The 21,668-nt window shown below is 38.4% G+C and overlaps 1 protein-coding gene across 1 annotated transcript in view; it reads left to right on the plus strand.

The window, feature by feature from the left end:
- Positions 1 to 21,668, plus strand: part of kdm5a (lysine demethylase 5A) — a 168,753-nt gene that overhangs the window by 33,865 nt on the left and 113,220 nt on the right. Inside the window, exons 6-8 of the mRNA XM_063058334.1 lie at positions 6,707 to 6,818; positions 17,327 to 17,430; positions 21,410 to 21,568. Coding sequence (XP_062914404.1) covers positions 6,707 to 6,818; positions 17,327 to 17,430; positions 21,410 to 21,568 — 375 coding nt within the window. The remainder of the gene's footprint in view (positions 1 to 6,706; positions 6,819 to 17,326; positions 17,431 to 21,409; positions 21,569 to 21,668) is intronic.

A 21,668-nucleotide genomic window follows, 5' to 3' on the forward strand; every position in this document is an offset into this window, starting at 1 on the left:
GGAAACCAGTGGTATACAATCTTTAACATGACATTCAGTATTAGATGAGCAAAATCTTTTTCCAGCTGAATATTAAAAATGCTGAACCCATTGATTTAACTAGCCTACTTACCAACCCACTTTTCTCCTGTCACAAATGAGCTGAACTGAATCTGACTCCACTATTTTGGCATTATTACTCATTTTTTTTCAAAATTGACTATTTGGTCCTTTGAGTTGATACCAGCTCCTGGTGCATTCCCATCAGCCTGGTCCCCCCTCTTTTAATTTCTGTAACATATTTTCTCTTGCATTCCCATTAGCTACCTCAATTTTCTCTTCATCTCAGCTGCCAACAATTTTATAACCCAGCTGCAGTGGAGTATATATCGTGGCCAACAACCTGTTGCCTTGGGAGATGTGAGTGGAGAATCCAAAGGAAGCCCACATGGTTACTCCACACAGACTGTACTGGAGATCATGATTGAAGCAAAGTCATTGGAACTGTGAAGCATTGACTCTGTTAGTGCACTACTCTGACACCTGAGTTAGGAATAATCACAAATCAGCATCAACAAAGGCTTCCTGTTTTTTTACGTTGTCGTATTTTGTCCATGATTCAGTTTATCTGCTGCTGGTGCTCTTGCCCATCCTTAATTACTTCTAGACATGACTATTTCAGTGCTGCTCCCCGTTATTCTAAGTAACCAAAATGTCAGTGACTAAATGCTCATTGTTTATCTTTGTTGATGAACTTGCATTACCTTGGATAAATTGACATCATTTCAAGATTTGGATCTCTACTTTTGGATTCATTAGAAATCTGGTTCTGCCTTGTCCCTCCCTCTGTATTTCATCTAGCCTCATCATTGAGAGAGTCCCCCTTTTCCTTTGATCATCTCTGAATTGGGGTCCTGTGGTTAAAACATCTCCACCCAAATGGTTTCATTTGTTCAATTACGGTTCGTCTTAGATGGCCTGACTCATTTCCCAAAACCCAATCTAGGAAGGCCGTCACATTTTTTGGGCCAGAATTGCTCTAACCAAGGAACCGCTGAGCACTCTTCAGAAATGCCTCTGCTTCTTTTTCTCTTATACCATTATTCCATTCTGTATTTACTTACCTCTAACCAATATTCTATTTTTAGCATTTCTTGGCAATTTCCTATAGATTTTCTCCTCTATCATTTCTACTAGTTATGACCTACAGGAGAGTAATTATATTCGGAAGGCACCGCTGGAGCTACTCAGCAAGCTAAGCAGTATCTGTGGAGGCAGAGGGACATCCAGTGTTTCGCGATGAGAAACCTGTGTTGGGACTGAGGGTGTAGATGGAAGATTGATGGTATAAAAAGATGAGAGGGAGTCTTGAGACAGGCTGTTAGATGATGGGTGGAATCAAGTGAGATGGGAGAGGGAGAAGGCAGAGACAGAAGCTGGAAGGTTATTACGGATGGATGTTGAGCTGATAGAACTAGGTGGGGGAAGGGGTAGGCCAATGGAGAAGAAATTCAAGGGGGTAAGTGTGAAGTCAATGGGCAGATGGAATCAAGTGGGGAAGAGTAACAACTTGGGTATTGGGGACAGAGTAAACAAAAGGGTGAAAGAACACAAGGTTAGTCTGAAATGGAAAAATTTAATGTCATACCTCAGTTATAGGTTACCAGTGCAGAATATGAAGTAGCGTTGTTGCACAATAAGAAAACTTTGCCTCCTATTACCAAGCCAATTTTGAACCAACTTTGCCAACAAACCTTGGATCAAATAGGCTCTAACCATTTGGATCAGTTTCCCATCTGAGTCCTGGTCAAAAGCCTTATGGCAGTCCATGTAAACAACATCAATCACACTATTATCACCAATATATTTTGTTAAGAGTTTGAAAAAATTACATCAAATTGTTCAGGCTGTGTTCCAATTCTACTCTGGTTTTCATCAAGATCATACCAATCTTATCAGAAGATGTATAACATTTTGCTTTTTCCAAGGTTCTTTAAAGAAAATCCATCTCTTCGTTTAAATCCAGTGCTTGTTTAAACTTCCTGTGACTTTTTCTGCTGGGCCTCGTAGCTTGTTGCTGGTGCTCAGCTTGCTAGGTTTTATTTTTGCTTGCAGCTCCAAATCTCAAAATAAACTTTGTTCAACAGCCTGTGTGTTATATGCTCCCATGCTATCTGCAACTGAAATACTTCAGTTTTTTCCCCAATTTTTTTTTGTTTACATGTATTCCCAAAAAATGCTCGTATATTTTTGAGAAATCTGCTTTCACTTGATGGCATTTGGGACAAATTGATAGTATTGTCGCTCTCTGTGTCCTCTTCCTCCTCATCACATGTCCCTTACCTCCGTTCTCATCCCAGTCGTCATAGAAACATAGAAAATAGGTTCAGGAATAGGCCATTCGGCCCTTTGAGCCTGCACCACCATTCAGTACGATCATGGCTGATCATCCAACTCAGAACCCTGTACCTGCCTTCTCTCCATACCCCCGATCCCTTTAGCTACAAGGGCCATATCTAACTCCCTCTTAAATATAGCCAATGAACTGGCCTCAGCTGTTTCCTTTGGCAGAGAATTCCACAGATTCACCACTTTGTGTGAAGAAGTTTTTCCTCATCTCGGTCCTAAAGGGCTTCCCCTTTATCCTCAAATTGTGACCCCTCGTTCTGGACTTCCCCAACATCGGGAGCAATCTTCCTATATCTAGCCTGTCCAATCCCTTTAGAATCTTATACGTTTCAATAAGATCCCCCCTCAATCTTCTAAATTCCAGAGAGTATAAGCCTAGCTGATCCAGTCATGCCTGTCTACACCAATTTCATTGCCTACATTAGACCCTTCTCCCCCCTCTCGGGGGGGGGGAAAACTTGCCCTCAGATCTTTTAAATTTCTCCCTTCTTGATTTAAACCTGAGCCTTGTAGATCTTTGCTCCCTTGCCCTTTGGGGAAAAAGTCTGGATATTCTACCCTATCCATGCCCCTCATGATTTTATAAACCCCTCTCCTCTCAGACACCTACACCCAGCCTGTCCAATCTTTTATTGTTGGTAAAGCCCTCCAATCAGGACATTCTAAGCCAGCAAGATTAGCTTCTGGATCTGCTAAGGCAAATTGCAGATGACTATAGCACACATGCAGTGTAAGGACCATATATTTCTGATGCATTCAGGGCTTTTGTTTCCAGCCTCTGAATCAGATTCTGTACACTGAATTTTATCAAAATGAACAATTATTATTCCTGAGGATAATATTTCAAGTCTCCAATCTGAAAAGCATGTCATTTAATTTTGATGTGGCACTATCCCTTTAGTCTTATCTACAATCCTGCCTGCTAAATAATTTAGCAATTTATTGAATGCACTCTGAAAGTCTATTTGAACATCAGCTGTACTGCTTTCATTACCTCTCCCTCTGCACTCCATCCAAGTCTTATTGATACCTGATTTTCTCTTAACAAGCACTTTATCTCAATTTCTTCCAAATGATAACTTATCTTGTGTAGGATTATGATCTCTTAAGGTTTTTCCACCAGTGACATCTGTTCTATCATTCCTAGATTTTTCATTGAACAAAGATGGAATCTTTGCAGTCTTGAAGCTAATTGGCACCATTTCTATATTTCAGTTTGGAAAGGTTATGGCTAGAGACTCTATCATTTCCATTTTTGTTTACCTGGCAAAATTGGATGCATTTGATCTGGAATGGATCACATTGCGCTTCTTTCAGTTCTGAAGAGTATATGGTCAATTTGCTTAATCTGGTCTTGAAACAATTTCTGTCTCCCAGCTACAACTCTGGAATCGGTCTGGTGCTCCTTTGTGCACTCTCTCCATCACAAGTGTATCATTCCTTACAATATTCCAGTTATGGTCACACTGAAGTCTGATTAATATTTCAAGAGAGATGACTTTACTCTTGCACATGCATTCTTTTGCCACTTGTTATTCTAACTGCTGCAGAAGCGTATTATCCTTGTAATTAATGTAAAAGGCACTGTAAACACCAACACTATAAGACCAGGAGCAGATTTAGGCCATTTGGCCATTGAGTCTGCTGCACCATTGCTGATTTATTATTCTTGTCAGTCCAGTTCTCCTGCCTTTTCCCCGTAACCTTTGATGCTCTGGCTAATCAAGAACCTATCAACCTCTGCTTTAAAGATAGCTTTAAAGATTCCACAGCAGTCTGCAATGAATTCCATAAATTCATTACCCTCTGGCTAAAGAAGTTCCTCCTCATTTGCATTCTAAATGGACATCCTTCTAGTCTGAGGTTGTGCCCTCTGGTCCTGGATTCCCTCACTATAGGAAACATCCTCTCCGCATCCACTCTATCTAGGCTTTTTAATAGTTGATAGGTGTCAGTGAGATCCTCAACCCCCTCGTGCTTCTAAACTCCAGCAAGTACAGACCCAGAGCTATCAAGTGCTCTGCATAGGTTAACTTATTCATTTCTGGAATAATTCTCATGAACCTTTTCTAGACCCCTCTAATGCCAGCACATCTTTTAGATAAGAGGCCCAAAAATGCTCTCAATACTCTTGAGGTCTCATCAGTGCTTTATAGAACTTTATTAGCATTACATCATTTCATATTCTAGTCCTCTCAAAATGAATGCTGACATTGCATTTGTCTTCCTTACCACTGACTCAACCTGCAAATTAACACCCAAAGAATTCTGCGCAAAGACTCCCGATTCCCTTTGCAATTCTGATTTTTGAATTTTCTCCATGTTTAGAAATAATCTCAGCTTTTATTCCTTCTACCAAAGTGCATGGCGATACACCTCCAATTTACCACTTTGTCCATTCGTCCAATCTGTCTAACTCTTTCTGCCGACCTGCAGCTTCCTCAACACTACCTACCCCTTCACCTATCTTATTTTTGTCCACAAACTAGACTACAAAGACATCCATTCCGATGCCTAAATCATTGACATATAACAAGAAAAGCAGCAGTCCCAACAGTGACCCCTGCTGAACACCACTAGTCATCAACAGCCAATCAGGAAAAGGCCCCCTTTATTCCCACCATTTGCCTCCTGCCGGTTGGCCAATCTTCTGTCCATGCTATTATCTTCCCTGTAATACCATGGGCTCTTAATCTTGTTAAGCAGCCCCATGTGCGAAACCTTATCAAAGGCCTACTGAAAATCCAAGTAAACAACATCCACTGACTCTTTGTCTATCCTATTTGTTATTTCTCCAAAGAATTCCAACAGATCTGCCAGGCAAGATTTTTCCCTTAAGGAAACCATACTGAATTTGGCCTATTTTATCATGTGCCTCCAAGTACCCCGAAACTTCATCCTTAAAAAATGGACTCCATCTTCCCAACCACTAGTCAGGCTAACAGGCCTATAATTTCTTTTCTTGGATCATTTCTCATTTTTAGCAATATGTTCCATTCTGTCACCCACTCAGTTGGCCTGTTTTTGCATCATTCTCACAATTCAGTCTTACTGCCCAGTTGTTTCTCTGCATTTGCATTTTCCTTGTTTTCTTTTGTATTGTGATGTAATTATTTATCTAGAGCCTCCTGCTCAATTTCTCTTTAATATAAATTACCTGTTCTCATTCAGTGACCTCTTTTGACTGGATTGCCTTTTGTCCTCATAGATCTGTATGTAGTCAGCATACTAATTATTTATTTGACTGTTCAGTTATTACAGCTGGTAGCACTAGATAACAGATTTTGTTTCCTGAATACCTTTGCGTGTATCTTAAGGATTTTGGGCTGCAGATCATGAAAATCGCCATGAAATTTCCCTTACACGTACCATTTATTTGAAATTGCCTATATTTGTTATTTCAATTCATAATTCAAGTCAGGAATAACTGATGCCAAGATTAAGTAAGGCATTTTTTGTTGGTCTACAAATCGAACAGAATATCAACAGGCAATTCGAAGAACTTCTAGTAGGACCAGAAAAAAATTGCATGGAAGGCATTGAAGGATGTTGAAATTTTTTTTGGGAACTACAGGGCACCAAACTACAACATGTCACTAAAGATTCATTGTCTGCATTCCCATATAGACTTCTTTCCTGCAAATGTCGGCACTGTCAGTGATGAGCGTGGTGAAAGGTTTCATCAGGAATTGAACTCATGGAAATGCAGTATCAGGGAACTGGAATCCATTGAAAATAGAGGACTATGTGGTAGGAAAATTCTAGGCAGTTTCTAGGATAGGTTACACGGTTGGCACAACATTGTGGCCGAAGGGCCTGTAATGTGCTGTAGATTTCTTGCGCTTTTATGATTATTGTTGGACATTTAAGCGAGAAGTCTCAGACCCTGGGTACAAATGAAAATCATCAACAGTACGCTTTTAGCTCAGTTGAACTATTGCAAAGCATCAGGATCATTATGCAATAAAATGCATTATATTCAGTAAAAGTATATTTCTTCTTTCTCCAAATTCCTAAGTGATACATATAGTCTGAAGTTATATTTGTGTTCAGCTTCAAACGGTCTATCATAAACAAAAAAAAATTCTGAGTAAGCAACACTTTCAGGAAAAAATTGTTGTCCAGTGTAATTTTTGTTTCCTTTCTGCCTTATCTGATGCCTCATCAACTGCAAGTAATTTGATAAGTCCATGGCTTTTAATTATCAAATACTGTAACAATATCTACGTAATAAACATATCTGCATTGGTAACTGCAGCTCACTATTGATATTTTTCTTTCTTTGGTTCAAAAAAATCAGCAATATCTTTTCTTACAGGGTGATTCTTCTGAAGATGATTTTGCCAAAAACCCAGAGCTGAGGAAGCTTCAGATCTTTGGTGCTGGTCCCAAAATGTTGGGCCTCGGACTCAGGATGAAGGATAGAGAGGGTAAGAGAAATAAGGTGGAGATGATGTGCTGGGCCTTAAAATAGTGTTCTCTAGCTGCATCATTTCAAAAGTATGGCTTAATGGATTATGTTTTGAATACAGTACTTTCATTTGAGTAGCTTTTGGAAGTTGAGCAGCAATGTTACATGTGTTGCCATGGAGTATTATACACTCTGGACCCTTTGTTAGGTACTGCCTGTTTTTAATAAAGTGGCCACTAGGTGTGTATTCGTGGCCTTCTGCTGTAGGCAATCCACTTCAAGGTTCAATGTTTTGTGCTTTCAGAAATGCTCTTCTGCACAACACTGTTGTGTTATTTGAGTTACTGTCTCCTTCCTGTCAGCTTAAATCAGTCTGGCCATTCTCCTCTGTCCTCTCACATTAACAAGGCATTTTCGCCCACAGAACTACCACTCACTAGATTTTATTTTTATCTTTCGCACTATTCTCTATAAACTCTTGAGTCTATTGTGCAAAGAAATCCCAGGAGATCGGCAGTTTCTGAGATGCTCAAACCACCCTGTCTGCCACAGCAATCATTACATGGTCAAAGTCACTTGGATCATTTTTTCCTCAATCTGATGTTTGGTCTAAACACCAACTGAACTTCTTGGTCATATCTGCATGCTTTTATGCATTGAGTTGCTGCCACATGATTGGATAATTAGAAATTTGCATTGTTGATATACATTGAGTGTATATCATAATGCATTATGTTTGGTTTGGCTAGTGATTAGGAAGCTTGATAGATAATTCTTACATATTTAAAGACTATGCTTTTAATGTTCAGTTGTTTATTTTATATTAAGTGTTGTTCAGTACATTGTGTATGGATGGATCTACGTGCCATTCCAGTACAAGAATGCAACACTATTGACGGCATGGCTGATAAGTGTGGTCGATGTGTCCTTGTGTTTGGTGGAATGAATAACTGGAACGCTGTTGCGGAGAAACCCAAATCGTCTAAGCATGAGGGTTTGTTTACTGCTGTACTCCTGAAGTTCAGTTTTGGTTGTCTGATGATGCACTTGATTTGCAACAAGTAAAAATTTGAGAAGGCCTATTAGATCTATCTATCTGTTTTACCCTAATATTCTTGCCGCTGTGTCCTTTTATGCAAAAGAAATCCCCCTAGTGATCTTTTTACTTTGTTGTGACTCATTAAAGCCAGACATTTCTCTTCCAATATTTTTATTAGTTTCTACATAGAAGAATACAGAGTACAAGAAAGTATATATAAAAGGTCAAAAAAAACTACCAATTACATTATGCCTATTCATAATAACAATCTCATTACCCTGTATTCATGTAGATTAGTCAAAGTTATATTGAAATACAGTTTTTTATTACAAAAGAAGAGTCTAACCCCTACCAAGACCGAAGCTGTTTATTAATGAGGAAAAAAAGGTAAAATACCTTCTCATATAATAAAAATTAATAATAGCCGACATCTAAATTTAAACAATGAATTGAGAGTTTTGAAAGTTTTGAAAAAAATTCAGAAAGGTCTCCACAATGTTTGAAAGTCTTGGTGAGATTCAGAAATTGAACAACGAATCTTCTCTAAATCTAAGCATGACATAACCATTGAGCATGAGTAGGAGGAGAAACGTCTTTCCATTTAAACAAAAGCGCCCTCCTAGCTATAAGAGAACTAAAGGCCAAAATTTGTAAATCAGATGTCTTCAGCTTGATATCTTGTCCTGCAACAATACCGAATAGGCCGTCAGAGGATTAAGCTTAAAATTGACTTTGAAAAGTAAAGAAAAAGTTTGAAAACCTTCCTTCCAATATTTTTCAAGACACGGACAAGTCCAAAACATATGAATTAATGAAGCTCCTCCATTATTACACCTGTCACCGTAGGGAGATGTATCAGAATAAAAACGAGATAGCTTATCTTTAGTCATATGGGCTCTATGTACCACCTTAAATTGTATGAGGGAATGGCGAGCATATAGCGATGAAGTATGAACCAGTTAAAAAATTTCATTCCAAATTTCCTCAGATATTGATGTCTGTAAATCTTATTCCCAGAGATTCTTAATTTTGTCTAAGTGAACATTCCTTGTCTCCAGTAACATACCATAAATATTAGATATTGACCCATTATGAAAAGGTGTCAAATTAAAAATTACGTCTAGTAAGTTTTTAATCTGAGTTTATAGGAAATGTGCATAATTGAGATCTTAGAAAGTCTCTGATTTGTAGATATCTAAAAAAGTAAGTTTTGGGTAAGCTATATTTAGTTGACAATTGCTCAAATGAGAAAAGATTTCCTCCAACAAACAGATCCCAAAAACATTTAATACCCAACCTGTCCCATTCTTTAAAAACTAAATCAGTCATGGAGGGTTTAAAAAAAAAATTAGAATAAATGGGACTAGAAAGGAAAAATCTCAATAAACCAAATTGTTTTCTAAATTGTATCCAGCTCCTCAGAGTATGTTTAACTATTAAATTATCAGTTAGTTTACTTACAAATAAAGGAAGTGAGGATCCAAGAAGAGAAATAATAGAAAATTTATTAACAGAGTTAGCTTCTAAAGAAACCCATACTGGACAGTCTACACGATTAATACAATATAGCCAAAATGTAAGATATCGTATATTAACTGCCCAATAATAAAACCTAAAATTAGGTAAGGCTAAACCTCCAGACTTTTTAGGTTTTTGAAGATGAACTTTATTTAAACGAGGACGTTTATTTTTCCATATATAGGAGGATAAAATAGATTCAAAAGAGTCAAAAAAGGATTTAGGAATAAAAACTGGTAAAGCCTGAAAAAGATATAAATTTAGGTAGTATATTCATTTTCATAGAATTAATTCGTCCAATCAACGATATTGAAAGAGATGACCAATTTAATAATCTTTTTTACATGGTTCAATAAAGTAAGAAAGTTTTCTTTAAACAGGTGTTTGTAATTCTCAGTGATTGTTACACCCAAATAAGTAAATTGATTCCTTACAATTTTAAAAGGGAGATTAGTATTAATTGATACCAAACTATTTAAAGGAAATAATTCACTCTTATGTAGGTTCAATTTATATCCTGAAAACTGGCTAAAACGGGAGAATAAAGGAAGTACGCAAGGTAATGAGGTCTCAACATTAGAGATAAAAAGCAATATATCATCAGCGTAAAGCGATATTTTGTGGGTGATACCTCTCCCTAAAATACCACGGATATCATTAGATTCTTGAAAAGCAATGGCAAGGGGTTCTAAAGTTAGATCGAAAAGGACTCAATGGACATCCTTGTCTAGTTCCGCGGTGAAGTTTAAAGGGTTTGGAATTTTGAAAATTAGTAAGAACCCGAGCAGAAGGAGATAGGTAAAGTAATTTAATCCATTGAATAAAATCTGGTCCAAAATTAAATTTTTCTAAGGTTTTAAATAAATAATTCCATTCAATCCGATCAAAGGCCTTCTCAGCATTTAAGGATATCACACATTCCGATATCTCCTGAGAAGGAGAGTAAGTAACATTTAATACACGGCGTATATTAAAATGGGAATGTCAGTTTTTAATAAATCCAGTCTAGTTATCAGAAGTAATAGAAGGTAAAATATTTTCAATCCTATGAACCAGAACTTTAGAAAGAATTTTAGTATCAACATTGAGTAATGAAATTGGCGTATATGAAGAGCATTCAGTTGGATCCTTGTTCTTTCTTAGGATAAGCGAAGTAGAAGCTTCATAAAAAGATTGAGGCAAACTACCCAATTTGAAAGAATCCAAAAAGACTAAGTGTAACCACGGTATAATTAATGAAGAAAAAGCCTTGTAAAATTCTCCAGAAAATCCATCTGGACCTGGAGCCTTCCCCGAGTGTAATGAACGTATAGCCTCGGCGATTTCCTCATAAGAAATAGGTTGATCCATCTGTTTGCAATTATCTGCAGAAAGTGCAGGCATATTTAATTGATCTAGAAAATTATTCATTACAGTATTATCTTTAGGGGAATCAGAACTATAAAGTTTAGAGTAGAATTCTCTAAAGGTATCATTTACACCCTGTCCTCGTTATATGCAGGGGATATGTTCCTCGCAGTTGACGCATAATGTGAATAATTATTTAAATGGAGAAAATAGAGATGTGTTCCAGAGGGCTTCCTAAATATGTTTTATCTGTAATTTATTCACATTTTCATACCAATACGACATAAAAGCAGTACCACAAGGCAACATTCATATTATATTTCATCAATTTCAGGTAATATTCAATGTAATAAATCATAGAAAGTTAACATACTAGGGTGTACAGTACTCTCCAACAGTGGCAGGTGTGTTCGCTCTGGGAGATGAGTGGTTGTTGTAGTGTCAGGCAGCTTTACATGGATAAGGTGGATGGTTGTGGTCGTCAGGATCATATCAAGCACAGCAAGGGGTGAAGGAAGACTTTCAGAACTCTCAGAACTGCCGGCAGCAGGAGATGACACAGGTTTGAAGAAAGTGGTGAGGGTTGTTTGCTTGGCAGCATTTTGTTTTTCAGCATAAATTTGCTTGTAGGGAAGAAGGGTTGATGGCAGGGAACGACTGAAATACTGACTCCGTTCTAAACTTGGGTCCGTGTCCATCGACATTTGTTCCAAGTGTTCCGACTTCCACCATTCCCTCACCGTTGGTAAACTCCCGGGATTTTCAAAATCGTCTGTTGCTTGCAGCATCTGAGAGATAGTTCGCCGTTTGAAAAAAAAAGCCTTGAATGTGGATCACACCTTGGTCGAGTGGTTGAATCAGCGATGTTGTGTTAGGCGGCAGGAAATGCACTGTTATGTTAGAAACATAGAAAATAGGTGCAGGAGTAGGCCATTCGGCCCTTCGAGCCTGCATCGCCATTTATTATGATCATGGCTGATCATCCAACTCAGAACCCCGCCCCAGCCTTCCCTCCATACCCCCTGACCCCTGTAGCCACAAGGGCCATATCTAACTCCCTCTTAAACATAGCCAATGAACTGGCCTCAACAGTTTGCTGTGGCAGAGAATTCCACAGATTCACCACTCTCTGTGTGAAGAAGTTTTTCCTAATCTCGGTCCTAAAAGGCTTCCCCTCTATCCTCAAACTGTGACCCCTCGGTCTGGACCTCCCCAACATCGGGAACAATCTTCCTGCATCTAGCCTGTCCAATCCCTTTAGGATCTTATACGTTTCAATCAGATCCCCCCTCAATCTTCTAAATTCCAACGAGTGCAAGCCCAGTTCATCCAGTCTTTCTTCATATGAAAGACCTGCCATCCCAGGAATCAATCCGGTGAACCTTCTTTGTACTCCCTCTATGTCAAAGATGTCTTTCCTCAGATTAGGGGACCAAAACTGCACACAATACTCCAGGTGTGGTCTCACCAAGGCCTTGTACAACTGCAGTAGTACCTCCCTGCTCCTGTACTCGAATCCTCTCGCTATAAGTGCCAGCATACCATTCGCCTTTTTCACCGCCTGCTGTACCTGCATGCCCACTTTCAATGACTGGTGTATAATGACACCCAGGTCTCGTTGCACCTCCCCTTTTCCTAATCGGCCACCATTCAGATAATAATCTGTTTTCCTATTTTTGCCACCAAAGTGGATAACTTCACATTTATCCACATTAAATTGCATCTGCCTTGAGTTTGCCCACTCACCCAACCTATCCAAGTCACCCTGCATCCTCTTAGCATCCTCCTCACAGCTAACACTGCCACCCAGCTTCGTGTCATCCGCAAACTTGGAGATGCTGCATTTAATTCCCTCATCCAAGTCATTAATATATATTGTAAGGATGAATGCTGTCCAAATGCTTAGGATGGGCTGGCGCATAGTCAAGCAACGAAAGAACTTTAAAGGCAAGATTCTGTTCCCGACAGTAGCGTCCCAGAGCTGTGTTACTTTCAGCTGATGCCGCTCTGTTTATAATTTCCAACTTTTTTTCCCCCAAGTGTTAAAGTGGTTCTCTGCCACTTGGCTGATGGCCCAGTACTTGACATCGGATGCTTAGGAGGAATAGTTAAATATTTCAAGCACAAAATCACTGCAGTAGGTAAAACCAATAAATGTTTAAGAGCGCAAGATCGCACATCCACACCTTGCCAAAACCAATGCGAGACTGGCGGGAGTGAGACTGTGAGGCAGGCGCACCTGACTTGTATTGGCGGGAAAGTAGTGCTCCTCACATAACTGGGTTTTGGATGCATATAAGGAGACGTAGGTAAAAATTGGTTCCTCACATAACTGTGAAACCGCATTGTCTGAAGACGCATATAACAAGGATAGGGTGTATTTCAGAGTAATCAGTTGTCCTGTCACTATTAGTTTTGCATATTTCTTTAATTTGTAATTTAACTACAGAAGTTTTTAATTGGTTGGCCAATACTTTGCCTGATTTATCACCGTAAATGTAAAATTGAGTTTTATCTTTAAGAAGTTGTGTTTCAATTGAATATGTTAACAGAAGATCATATTTAGTTTTAACTTCAACACATCTTTTATATAAAACAGGATCTGGAGCTATAGCATATTTTTGATTTAATTGTTTCAATTGATTGGCTAATTCAATTTTTTCTTTATTAGCTTTATTCTTAACACGCACAGTATAAGAAATAATTTGTCCTCTAATATAGGCATTGAAAGTATCCCATACAATAAGATTAGAAGTCTCTTCCTTTTTATTCTCTTCAAAAAACAAAATAATATGCTTCTCTAAAAATTTAAAAAATTCCTTATCAGATAGCAAAGTTGTATTAAAACGGCAAAATCTGTTGGTTTGAGGAAGACCAGAGAGTTTACAGATAGAAATACAGGAGCATGATCTGAAATAGCAATCTCTTTATATTCACAGGAACAAACTGATGAAATCGTTTGACTATTGATTTAAAAAAAAATCAATCCTGGAATATGTATGATGAACATGGGAAAAAACGAATACTCCCTATCTAAAGGATGTAAAAAAAAACAAAAAAAAACGCCAAACATCAACTATACCACACTTCAATAAAAAGGATTGAATAAACAAAGCTGATTTATTAAGAGACGCTGGTTTAGAAGATGATCTGTCTAAAATTGGGTATAGCCAACAGTTAAAATCTCCTCCCATCACCAAGGAATAAAGATTCAGATCTGGTAAAAACGGGGGGGGAAAAAACGCTCAAAGAATCTTGGATCATCTACACGTACATTTGGGGCATACACATTGGCAACTACTATTAATTTATTATCTAGTTTTCCTGAAACTGTAACAAAACGTCCATTAGTATCAGGCACTACTTTATGTTGGCCAAAGGAGAGTGTATTATCTATAAGAATTGAAACTCCTCTAGATTTGGCCTGAAAAGAAGAATGAAAGCAAAGTCCATTCCAAAAGCTTAAAAAACGTAGATTATCACATTTGTGTATGTGAGTTTCTTGTTTAAAAAAAAATAATAGGGACCTTAAATTTCTTAATATAAGCAAAAATCTTATTACGTTTAACAGGGTGATTTAACCCTTTTACGTTAAAACTGAGTAAATTAATAGGTTGATCCATTTTTAATATTATTTAAAGGAAGGGTTAAAATGTAAGTTAAAAACCAAGCCATAAACCTTGAGAAATGGTAACCAAGCAACAAGTTGGCTAAAAATTCGAATACAGCTTCTGGGGTAAGAAAAAACCATACCCCCGCCCACCTCCCAAAGAAAGAAAGCCGACCAATAGAAAGTCGGCATCTACAACTACGGACAACCCCCCCCAAAAAATCCTGGTGATCGCTCCAATTAGTTTCAAGGTTAGTTATATTCCAACCTAGACTAAACAATACCCAAACAAGAGATCCAATTCTCGTATTATCAAAAATACAGTATTAAAAAAATATGAAAGGAAATTAGTTACAAAGGTTTACCAAAAGTAGAAGATACAATTATTCATACAGATAGACATTAAACATTAATCTTCGTGGAGAAACAGACTAAGCAGTTAGCCTTCAAATTTAAAAAATCTTTGTGCTTCAGCATTCAAACAAAACAATTGGAAGGATCCATCTTTAATGAGATACTCAGTCAAACTGGGTAGCCAAGGGACAGGTTAAAACACTTATTTAAAAAAAAATTCCAACAGAGCTTGTTTAAACTTAGCACGTTCTTCCATAACCTCAAGCGAAAAATCTTCGAGAATCTTAATATTCCACCCTATAATCAATCATGCCCCTTTGACAGGATTTGTGAATTAAAAGTTTCTCATTTCATCTTGTGTCTTCATGTAAGGAGAAACTAAACAGCCAGCCTTCGGATTTAGCCTTCGGATTTTAAAAACTTTTGTGCTTCAACAGTTGAGCGGAACTATTCGAAAGAACTATTTTAAGTGTGATTCTGAGTTGGGCTCGGTAGCGAAGGGAAGGCTTGAAACCCTTATTAAAAAGTTCGGACATAACATCTTTGAATTTGACACATTCCTGCATAACCTCAGGTGAATAATCTTCGACAACTCTAACCTTGCGACCATTATAGTCAATCATGCCTTTTTGACGAGATTCGCGAATTAAGAGTTCCTTTGTTTTAAATTCCTGAAAACAGATTGTTACTGATCTTGGTCTCTGACTGTTAGAAGGTCTAAACGCAGGAGATCTGTGAACTCGATCGATCATAGGCACAGAGGTCAAAATCTCCAGAAATAATTCTTGCAAAAAACTCCATAGGGTGATTACCTTCGATTAATTCTTTGAGACCCAGAACCCGTAGGTTGTTTCTTCTACTTCTGTTTTCTAGGTTGATAGTCTTCTGTCTTAACTTTTCGTGGAACTTTGATTGTTTTTCACAAAGCTTCTGCAATTCATCCACTTTCGTTTCCAGAGCCAACAACATTTCCTCATTATTTTTAATACGTTTATTATGTTCATTAAGAGTTTGCTGAACAGAATCCAATTTACCCTGTAATTGCTTAAATTCAGTGCTGAATTGTTGAAACTTCTTGGAGGCTTCTCATGTATGACTTTGCAGCAAATCTATAACAGAATCCAAAGAGGCAGAAAAATCATCCTTGGTACCTCTGGCACTCCTTCCAGCCATAATGAAAGAATATCACACTTAAAAAAGAAGTTTCAAGACAGGTTGGAAATAGTAAGATAATTAGAGCTGGAGCAATGGCAATTGCTGTTATTTCATCAGCCACCACCAGGAAATCCAGACATTTCTATTTAAGCTTGTATCTTATTTTTAGTAATTGAATCTGTTAGTATAGGTTGTTCTGTCCTTTGGATGGACATGACCTCTGACTGCATCTTCAACTCTCCTTGATATTTTTGAGCAGCAGAGTACACGTTAAAAACTCAGTGTGCTATTTTAATTGATGAATGACATTTACTGGTTGCTGCCTCCTGTTGCCTCTGGATCTTAGCAGTTACTTGTTTGCTTATCATCCACTTTTGATACTGTATGGTAATTTGTTTTCAGCCTGTCAAGTGTCGATGTGTGAGCCCTGACTCTTAGAAACAGGTTCACTGAAATTTTCAGGTTATTCACAGGTATTTGTGGGCTTGGGTGGTGGAAAAATGGCTAACTTCAGTTTTGGAAGCGTTGTTAATTTTCTTTCTATTTACTAATTATGTTAACAATTTCCGCAGAATGTTTCAACTCTGAGCTTGTTCTACATCTGCGTTCATCAGTGATGTAGTATGGCAGCTTAATTTTATATACGTTATGTAATTGATAAGTAATCCTGTTCCTATATCAACTGCAGGATATTATACTGTTAAATTTGCTATATTTGCCTTGGAACTACTTCCACTCATAATTAATTTTTGAAATTGCTACTTTTAACAGTAATCAAGTGGTCAGTATGTCAAGAGTGGAAACATTAGTTTTGTTTCTCATAATAGATTGTGGACTGGCCTGCTAAATACTTCCAGTTCTTTGTAACAGCCAAACTTGAGTACCTTTGAACCCAATCCCAGACCAAGCTCATTCTTGCCTGATGTACATACATTCAAGTGCAGGTACAGGTTTCTACAGAGTGATCTGTCAGTGGAGTTTCTTTACAGACAGACATGTATTGCTAAACCAGTCTCTTTGGCCCACTGTTTCCATGCTAACCATTAAGTGCTATGTCCTGTGATGTGGGTGATAATGGTCATTGACCATGATTGTTCTTGACAAATTTTTCTACAGAAATGGTTTGCCATTGCCATCTTCTGGGCAATGCCTTTACAAGAGACTGTCTGCCTGCCTGGCATCAGTAGTTGCAGAACATATGACCATCCACCATCTCTTTCCATGGCTTTTCATGACCCTGGTTGGTGAGGTGGGGTTAAGCAGGTACTGTACCTTGCCCAAGGGTGAGTTGTAGGCTTGCAGAGGGAAGGAGCACCTTGTACCTCCTTTGTTAGAGGAGCATCTGTACCCCACCACCCAGATTCAAATATATTAAACCTAATTATCCATAGCCTTTGCCCAAGATGATGTTCAGCAGATACAGACATAAAGATTTTGTCTGCATTTATGGTACAGAAATGAAGATTTTATTTTAATTTTCTTATTGGGTGGATTTTCATTTCAGATGAAGAGTTCTCAGTGAAATCAATGGGACATAAGAAGAGTGCAGAATCACAATTGCCTCGCATGCAGATGAGACAGCGGAAAGGAGCATTGGCTGTAAACTTCGTAAGTTTTTACAGATGCTGTCCTTTTGCAGTGTTTTAAAACTTATTACTACAGTAAAACTGATCCTGCATTTAGTTGTTTAGAAAACATGGTGGTTTGGAAACTGGCTTGTTCATTCATCTGGATTATCAGCTGGGAGTACAGAATGTAAACCAACTTTCTCACTCCCAAATAAGGGACAAAAGTAGCAGTCAAATACAGGGCACTTGTGTTTACCCCGAGAAAGACTACCATGACCATGAAGCCTTGCACGGGCACCTGTGTGCGCATGTGTCTACATGCCAATTTTTTTTCCCCTACAAGTCGGTTTTGGCTTAATCTTTCCGATTCTGTTAAGTGAAACTCCACTGTACATACATTATTTCTACTTTATATAGGCTATGTATTTATCATATCATTCCTGTTTTTACTATATGTTAGTGTTATTTTAGTTTTTTTGTGTCATTTGGTATGATTTGGTAGGTTATTTTTTGGGTCTGGGAACGCTCAAAAAGTTTTCCCATATAAATTAACGGCAATTGCTTCTTCGCTTTGCGCCATTTCGGCTTACAAACGGTTTCATAGGAACGCTCTGCCTTAGTGGGGGAAATATGGGACAAGAGCGGTCCCGTATGGGACAAACCAATTTAGCCCAATATATGGGATGTCCCGGCTAATACGGGACAGTTGGCAACCCTATGTTCACGTTCAACAGTGCGTAACAGGGAATGAGGACAGGTGCAGCTGACTCATATCATTTCATATCGCCAAATCATATCACTTCCGCATGACCCGATAGCACATGCTTTGCGGTCCCTTACCAGTCCGTGGCCCGGTGGTTGGGGACCACTGTCTTAAATATTACTTGAATCTTAGTATTACTTAGTTAATATATGTCTGTACTACAGATCCAAAACTAGCTGGACCACTGGAGTTGTCAGTCCACTGAATGCCATCTGGAGGGTTTCAGCTGCACTAGGAAAGAGAGAAAACAGTTTAGTCTTAAGTTGCAGGGGATGGGGTAGGAATGGATCGGATAAAATTGTCTTATAGCATGAGATCAGTGTTGCTGTAGAGATGAGCTATTAATGAAGCAATTTGGTTTGCAGGTTATTGAGGCTAGTTAAAGAGAGCAAGAGAATACAATAAAAGAACATAAGCTATAAAATGATCTATAAGAAATGCTCAGCAGAACAGGAGGATGGGATACCACGAATGGAGAAAGATAAACTAAGCCAATATTACAGACAGACAACCTATAGAATAGGGGTTCCCATGTCTACGGACCCCTTGGTTAATGGTAGGGGTCCATGGCATAAAAAAGGCTGGGAACTTCTGCTACAGAATAACTGGCCAAAGACGCAAAGCAAGTTATCTGAATGTTTGTCCGAGACAAGATGGAGTTGTATCTTAAGCCTGTAACCCTTGTTATATCTGCAGAAGGCCACTTACAGGTAAATCAGAGCATGAGTGGAGTACAGACTTGAAGTGGTAGGCAACAGGATAGTCAAGGTTGCCCCTGTGTACTGAATGCAGATGCTCTGTCTTGCAGTTGTACAATTGCATTTGATTTCTCAAGTGCAGGAGAGACTACATTGTTAACACTGAATGCGTTAGACTAATTTAGAAGTGAAAAGATGTATCGCCTGTAAGGACTGTTTAGTTCCCTGGATGGTGGAAAAATAGGAAAAGGACAGTGGTTGCATGGGAAAATGCTAGAATAAACAGGGTGTTTGGTGGAGACAGAAGGGTCACGGATTGGTCCCTTTGAAATGTTGGGTGGAGATACCAGGGGAACATTGTCTGGTGATGGAATCTCGTTGAATGTAGTGGAAATTGGAAGGGATCTGTTGAGTGAAGAGGCTGGTGTAGTGGACGGTGAGAACCTTGAATTCTTTTCTCCCTCTGTTCAGAGGGAAATAGATGAGACCAGAAATGGGGGACGTAGATGATTTATGATCAAGGGCTCTTCTAACTATGCTAGAAGGGGTGTCATGGTTCGTGAAAAAAGAAGATAGCTCAAAGGCATGTGTGTAGAAAGTCTTAACAATCTGGTGGATGTGGCGGAGATACATCTCCATCATGTAATTGATAAAGTGAAATGGAGTCCTTGTCCAAGGCAGAGTGGAAGGAAGTATTGTTTATGCTGCCTGACCTGCTGAGTTTTCCAGAGTTTTGTGTTTTTATTTCAGCTCTGCAGTATGTGCAGTTTTTTATTTTCAAACTTTGTCCTTTGCCATTTTCCTTTTTGTCTATTCCAGTTGCAGTTCCTGAAGTAAGTGCTGCAGAATAATTTTAAGAGGCTGCCAGGCCTGCGGGAGATGAATTGCATGACTAAAAGCAGTTAAATCTGGGTTTTAATTGCACTATTAGATTATAGAACACCAGTATTCTTAGTCCACAGCTATATGCCTGTCTTTAATTTTGAATGGTTCAGTAAAATACTTCGCTGTAATGACCTTTAATAATATTTATAATTCTTGTATCCAGATCCTTACTTCGGATGCATGTCTGACCCATCTGCCTGACCCTGCCCTGTCCCCTTCCCCACCTTGTCTTTCTAGCCCTGCCTTACCCTGTCTCTCAGGTCAATTGATTGTACTGTTATTTTTTTTTCTAAACTCGGATGTTGCCTGACTTGATGTTTCAAGCAGTTTTTATTTCTACCTCAGATTTCCATCATTTGTGCAATTTTTTGCTCTTAATTTGGACTTTGTTTAGCATCACTGAATTCTGTTGTAGTTACTCAATAACACCCAATTATACTTCTGATGTTTGTCGTAGGTTTTTACTGTTTTGTAAAGTATTTAAATTGTAAGTCATTCAAAACAAATTTATTTTGAGAGAAATGAGATTAGTGATATAGAAAAGACTGCAAATGTTGGAAAGCTGAAATAAAATCTCAACATGCTAGAAATACTCAGTGGATCAAGCATCATCTGTGGAGAGAAATAATTAATTCCTCAGGTTGATGACTGGATGAAACATTTATTGAGAGAGGTAGCAACAGGCTCTTGTGGTCCAATGAGCCCATGCTGCCCAGTTGCTCCAATGTGACCAGTTAGCGTACTGACCCATACATCTTCAGAATATGGGAGGAAACTGCAGCACCTGGAGGAAACCCATGCAGTTATGGGGAGAATATACAAACTCCTTACTGACCGTGGTAGAATTGAACCTGGATCATGATAGCATTGTGCTAACCGCTACTCTACCGTGCCACCTAAATGAAAATACAGTTGCAGGTGGCCGTGAGAAAGTTTATAATGAATCTGTTTGTCGCTGAAAGTTATCATTGTCATGTTCAGTATATTCTAAGCCAGAGTATGAAAGTGGTGGGATTCAGACCTTTTCCCAGTTAAAAAACCAATAAGCAAAAACATGGAAGTCACACCCAAGCAAGTATCAATAGGATTGCAATAAGCAGACCCTTAAGGACTTTATATTAAGAATAAAGCTTAAGCTGGTGTTTTGACCGTGGGTGCCATTTAAGTGTGCTAATTTAATCTACACTGATACTTGATGGAAAAAAGTGCAGGGGATTGGCTGAAAAAGTAAATGTTTGATGCAGCCTTTCTGCTCAATTATAGTTCTCAATTTTCTAAGGCCTTTTAATGTTAAGGCATTGATGTTTCTATTTGGATCTTGAGTTTTGAGGAGGATCATTGCATTTTTACCACACTTATCTGATGTGTTTTATTGATCATATGAAGACCAGCTACTCGTCTTACTTACAGGCTGATCAATATGTTGCTTGAAGTAGCTGGCTTGTGTACATTTCAATAATTCTATTCACTTGTTGTTTCTGGATATTTACAAGTGGAATGAAGCTATTTTCCTAATTTTAGCGCTGGTTCTTCCATTTTTTTCACGTTGCCAGGTTGGGTCAATTAATTCGTTTTCTAAAGATACAAAAATGCAAAAGTTATCTGAATGTTTCTTCAGAATGTGGTTAGCTTATAAGTATTCACATTCACTAGTACCTATCCATCTCTTGCAGATTGACTTGTATGTTTGCCTTGTATGTGCACGTGGCGATGACGAAGACCGTTTACTTTTATGTGATGGATGTGATGACAGTTACCACACTTTTTGTCTCATTCCCCCCCTCATGGATGTGCCGAAGGGAGATTGGAGATGTCCCAAGTGTGTGGCTGAGGTAAGGAACTAATGTAGTTTAATATTTTCTTAAATATTCTTTTTGCAACTGGTTTGAAGAGATGCAGCTTTTGTTGAATGGGGGTTGGAATTTAATATCG

The sequence above is a fragment of the Mobula hypostoma genome, chromosome 9 (assembly GCF_963921235.1).
Source record: "Mobula hypostoma chromosome 9, sMobHyp1.1, whole genome shotgun sequence".
Taxonomy (NCBI): Eukaryota; Metazoa; Chordata; class Chondrichthyes; order Myliobatiformes; family Myliobatidae; genus Mobula; species Mobula hypostoma.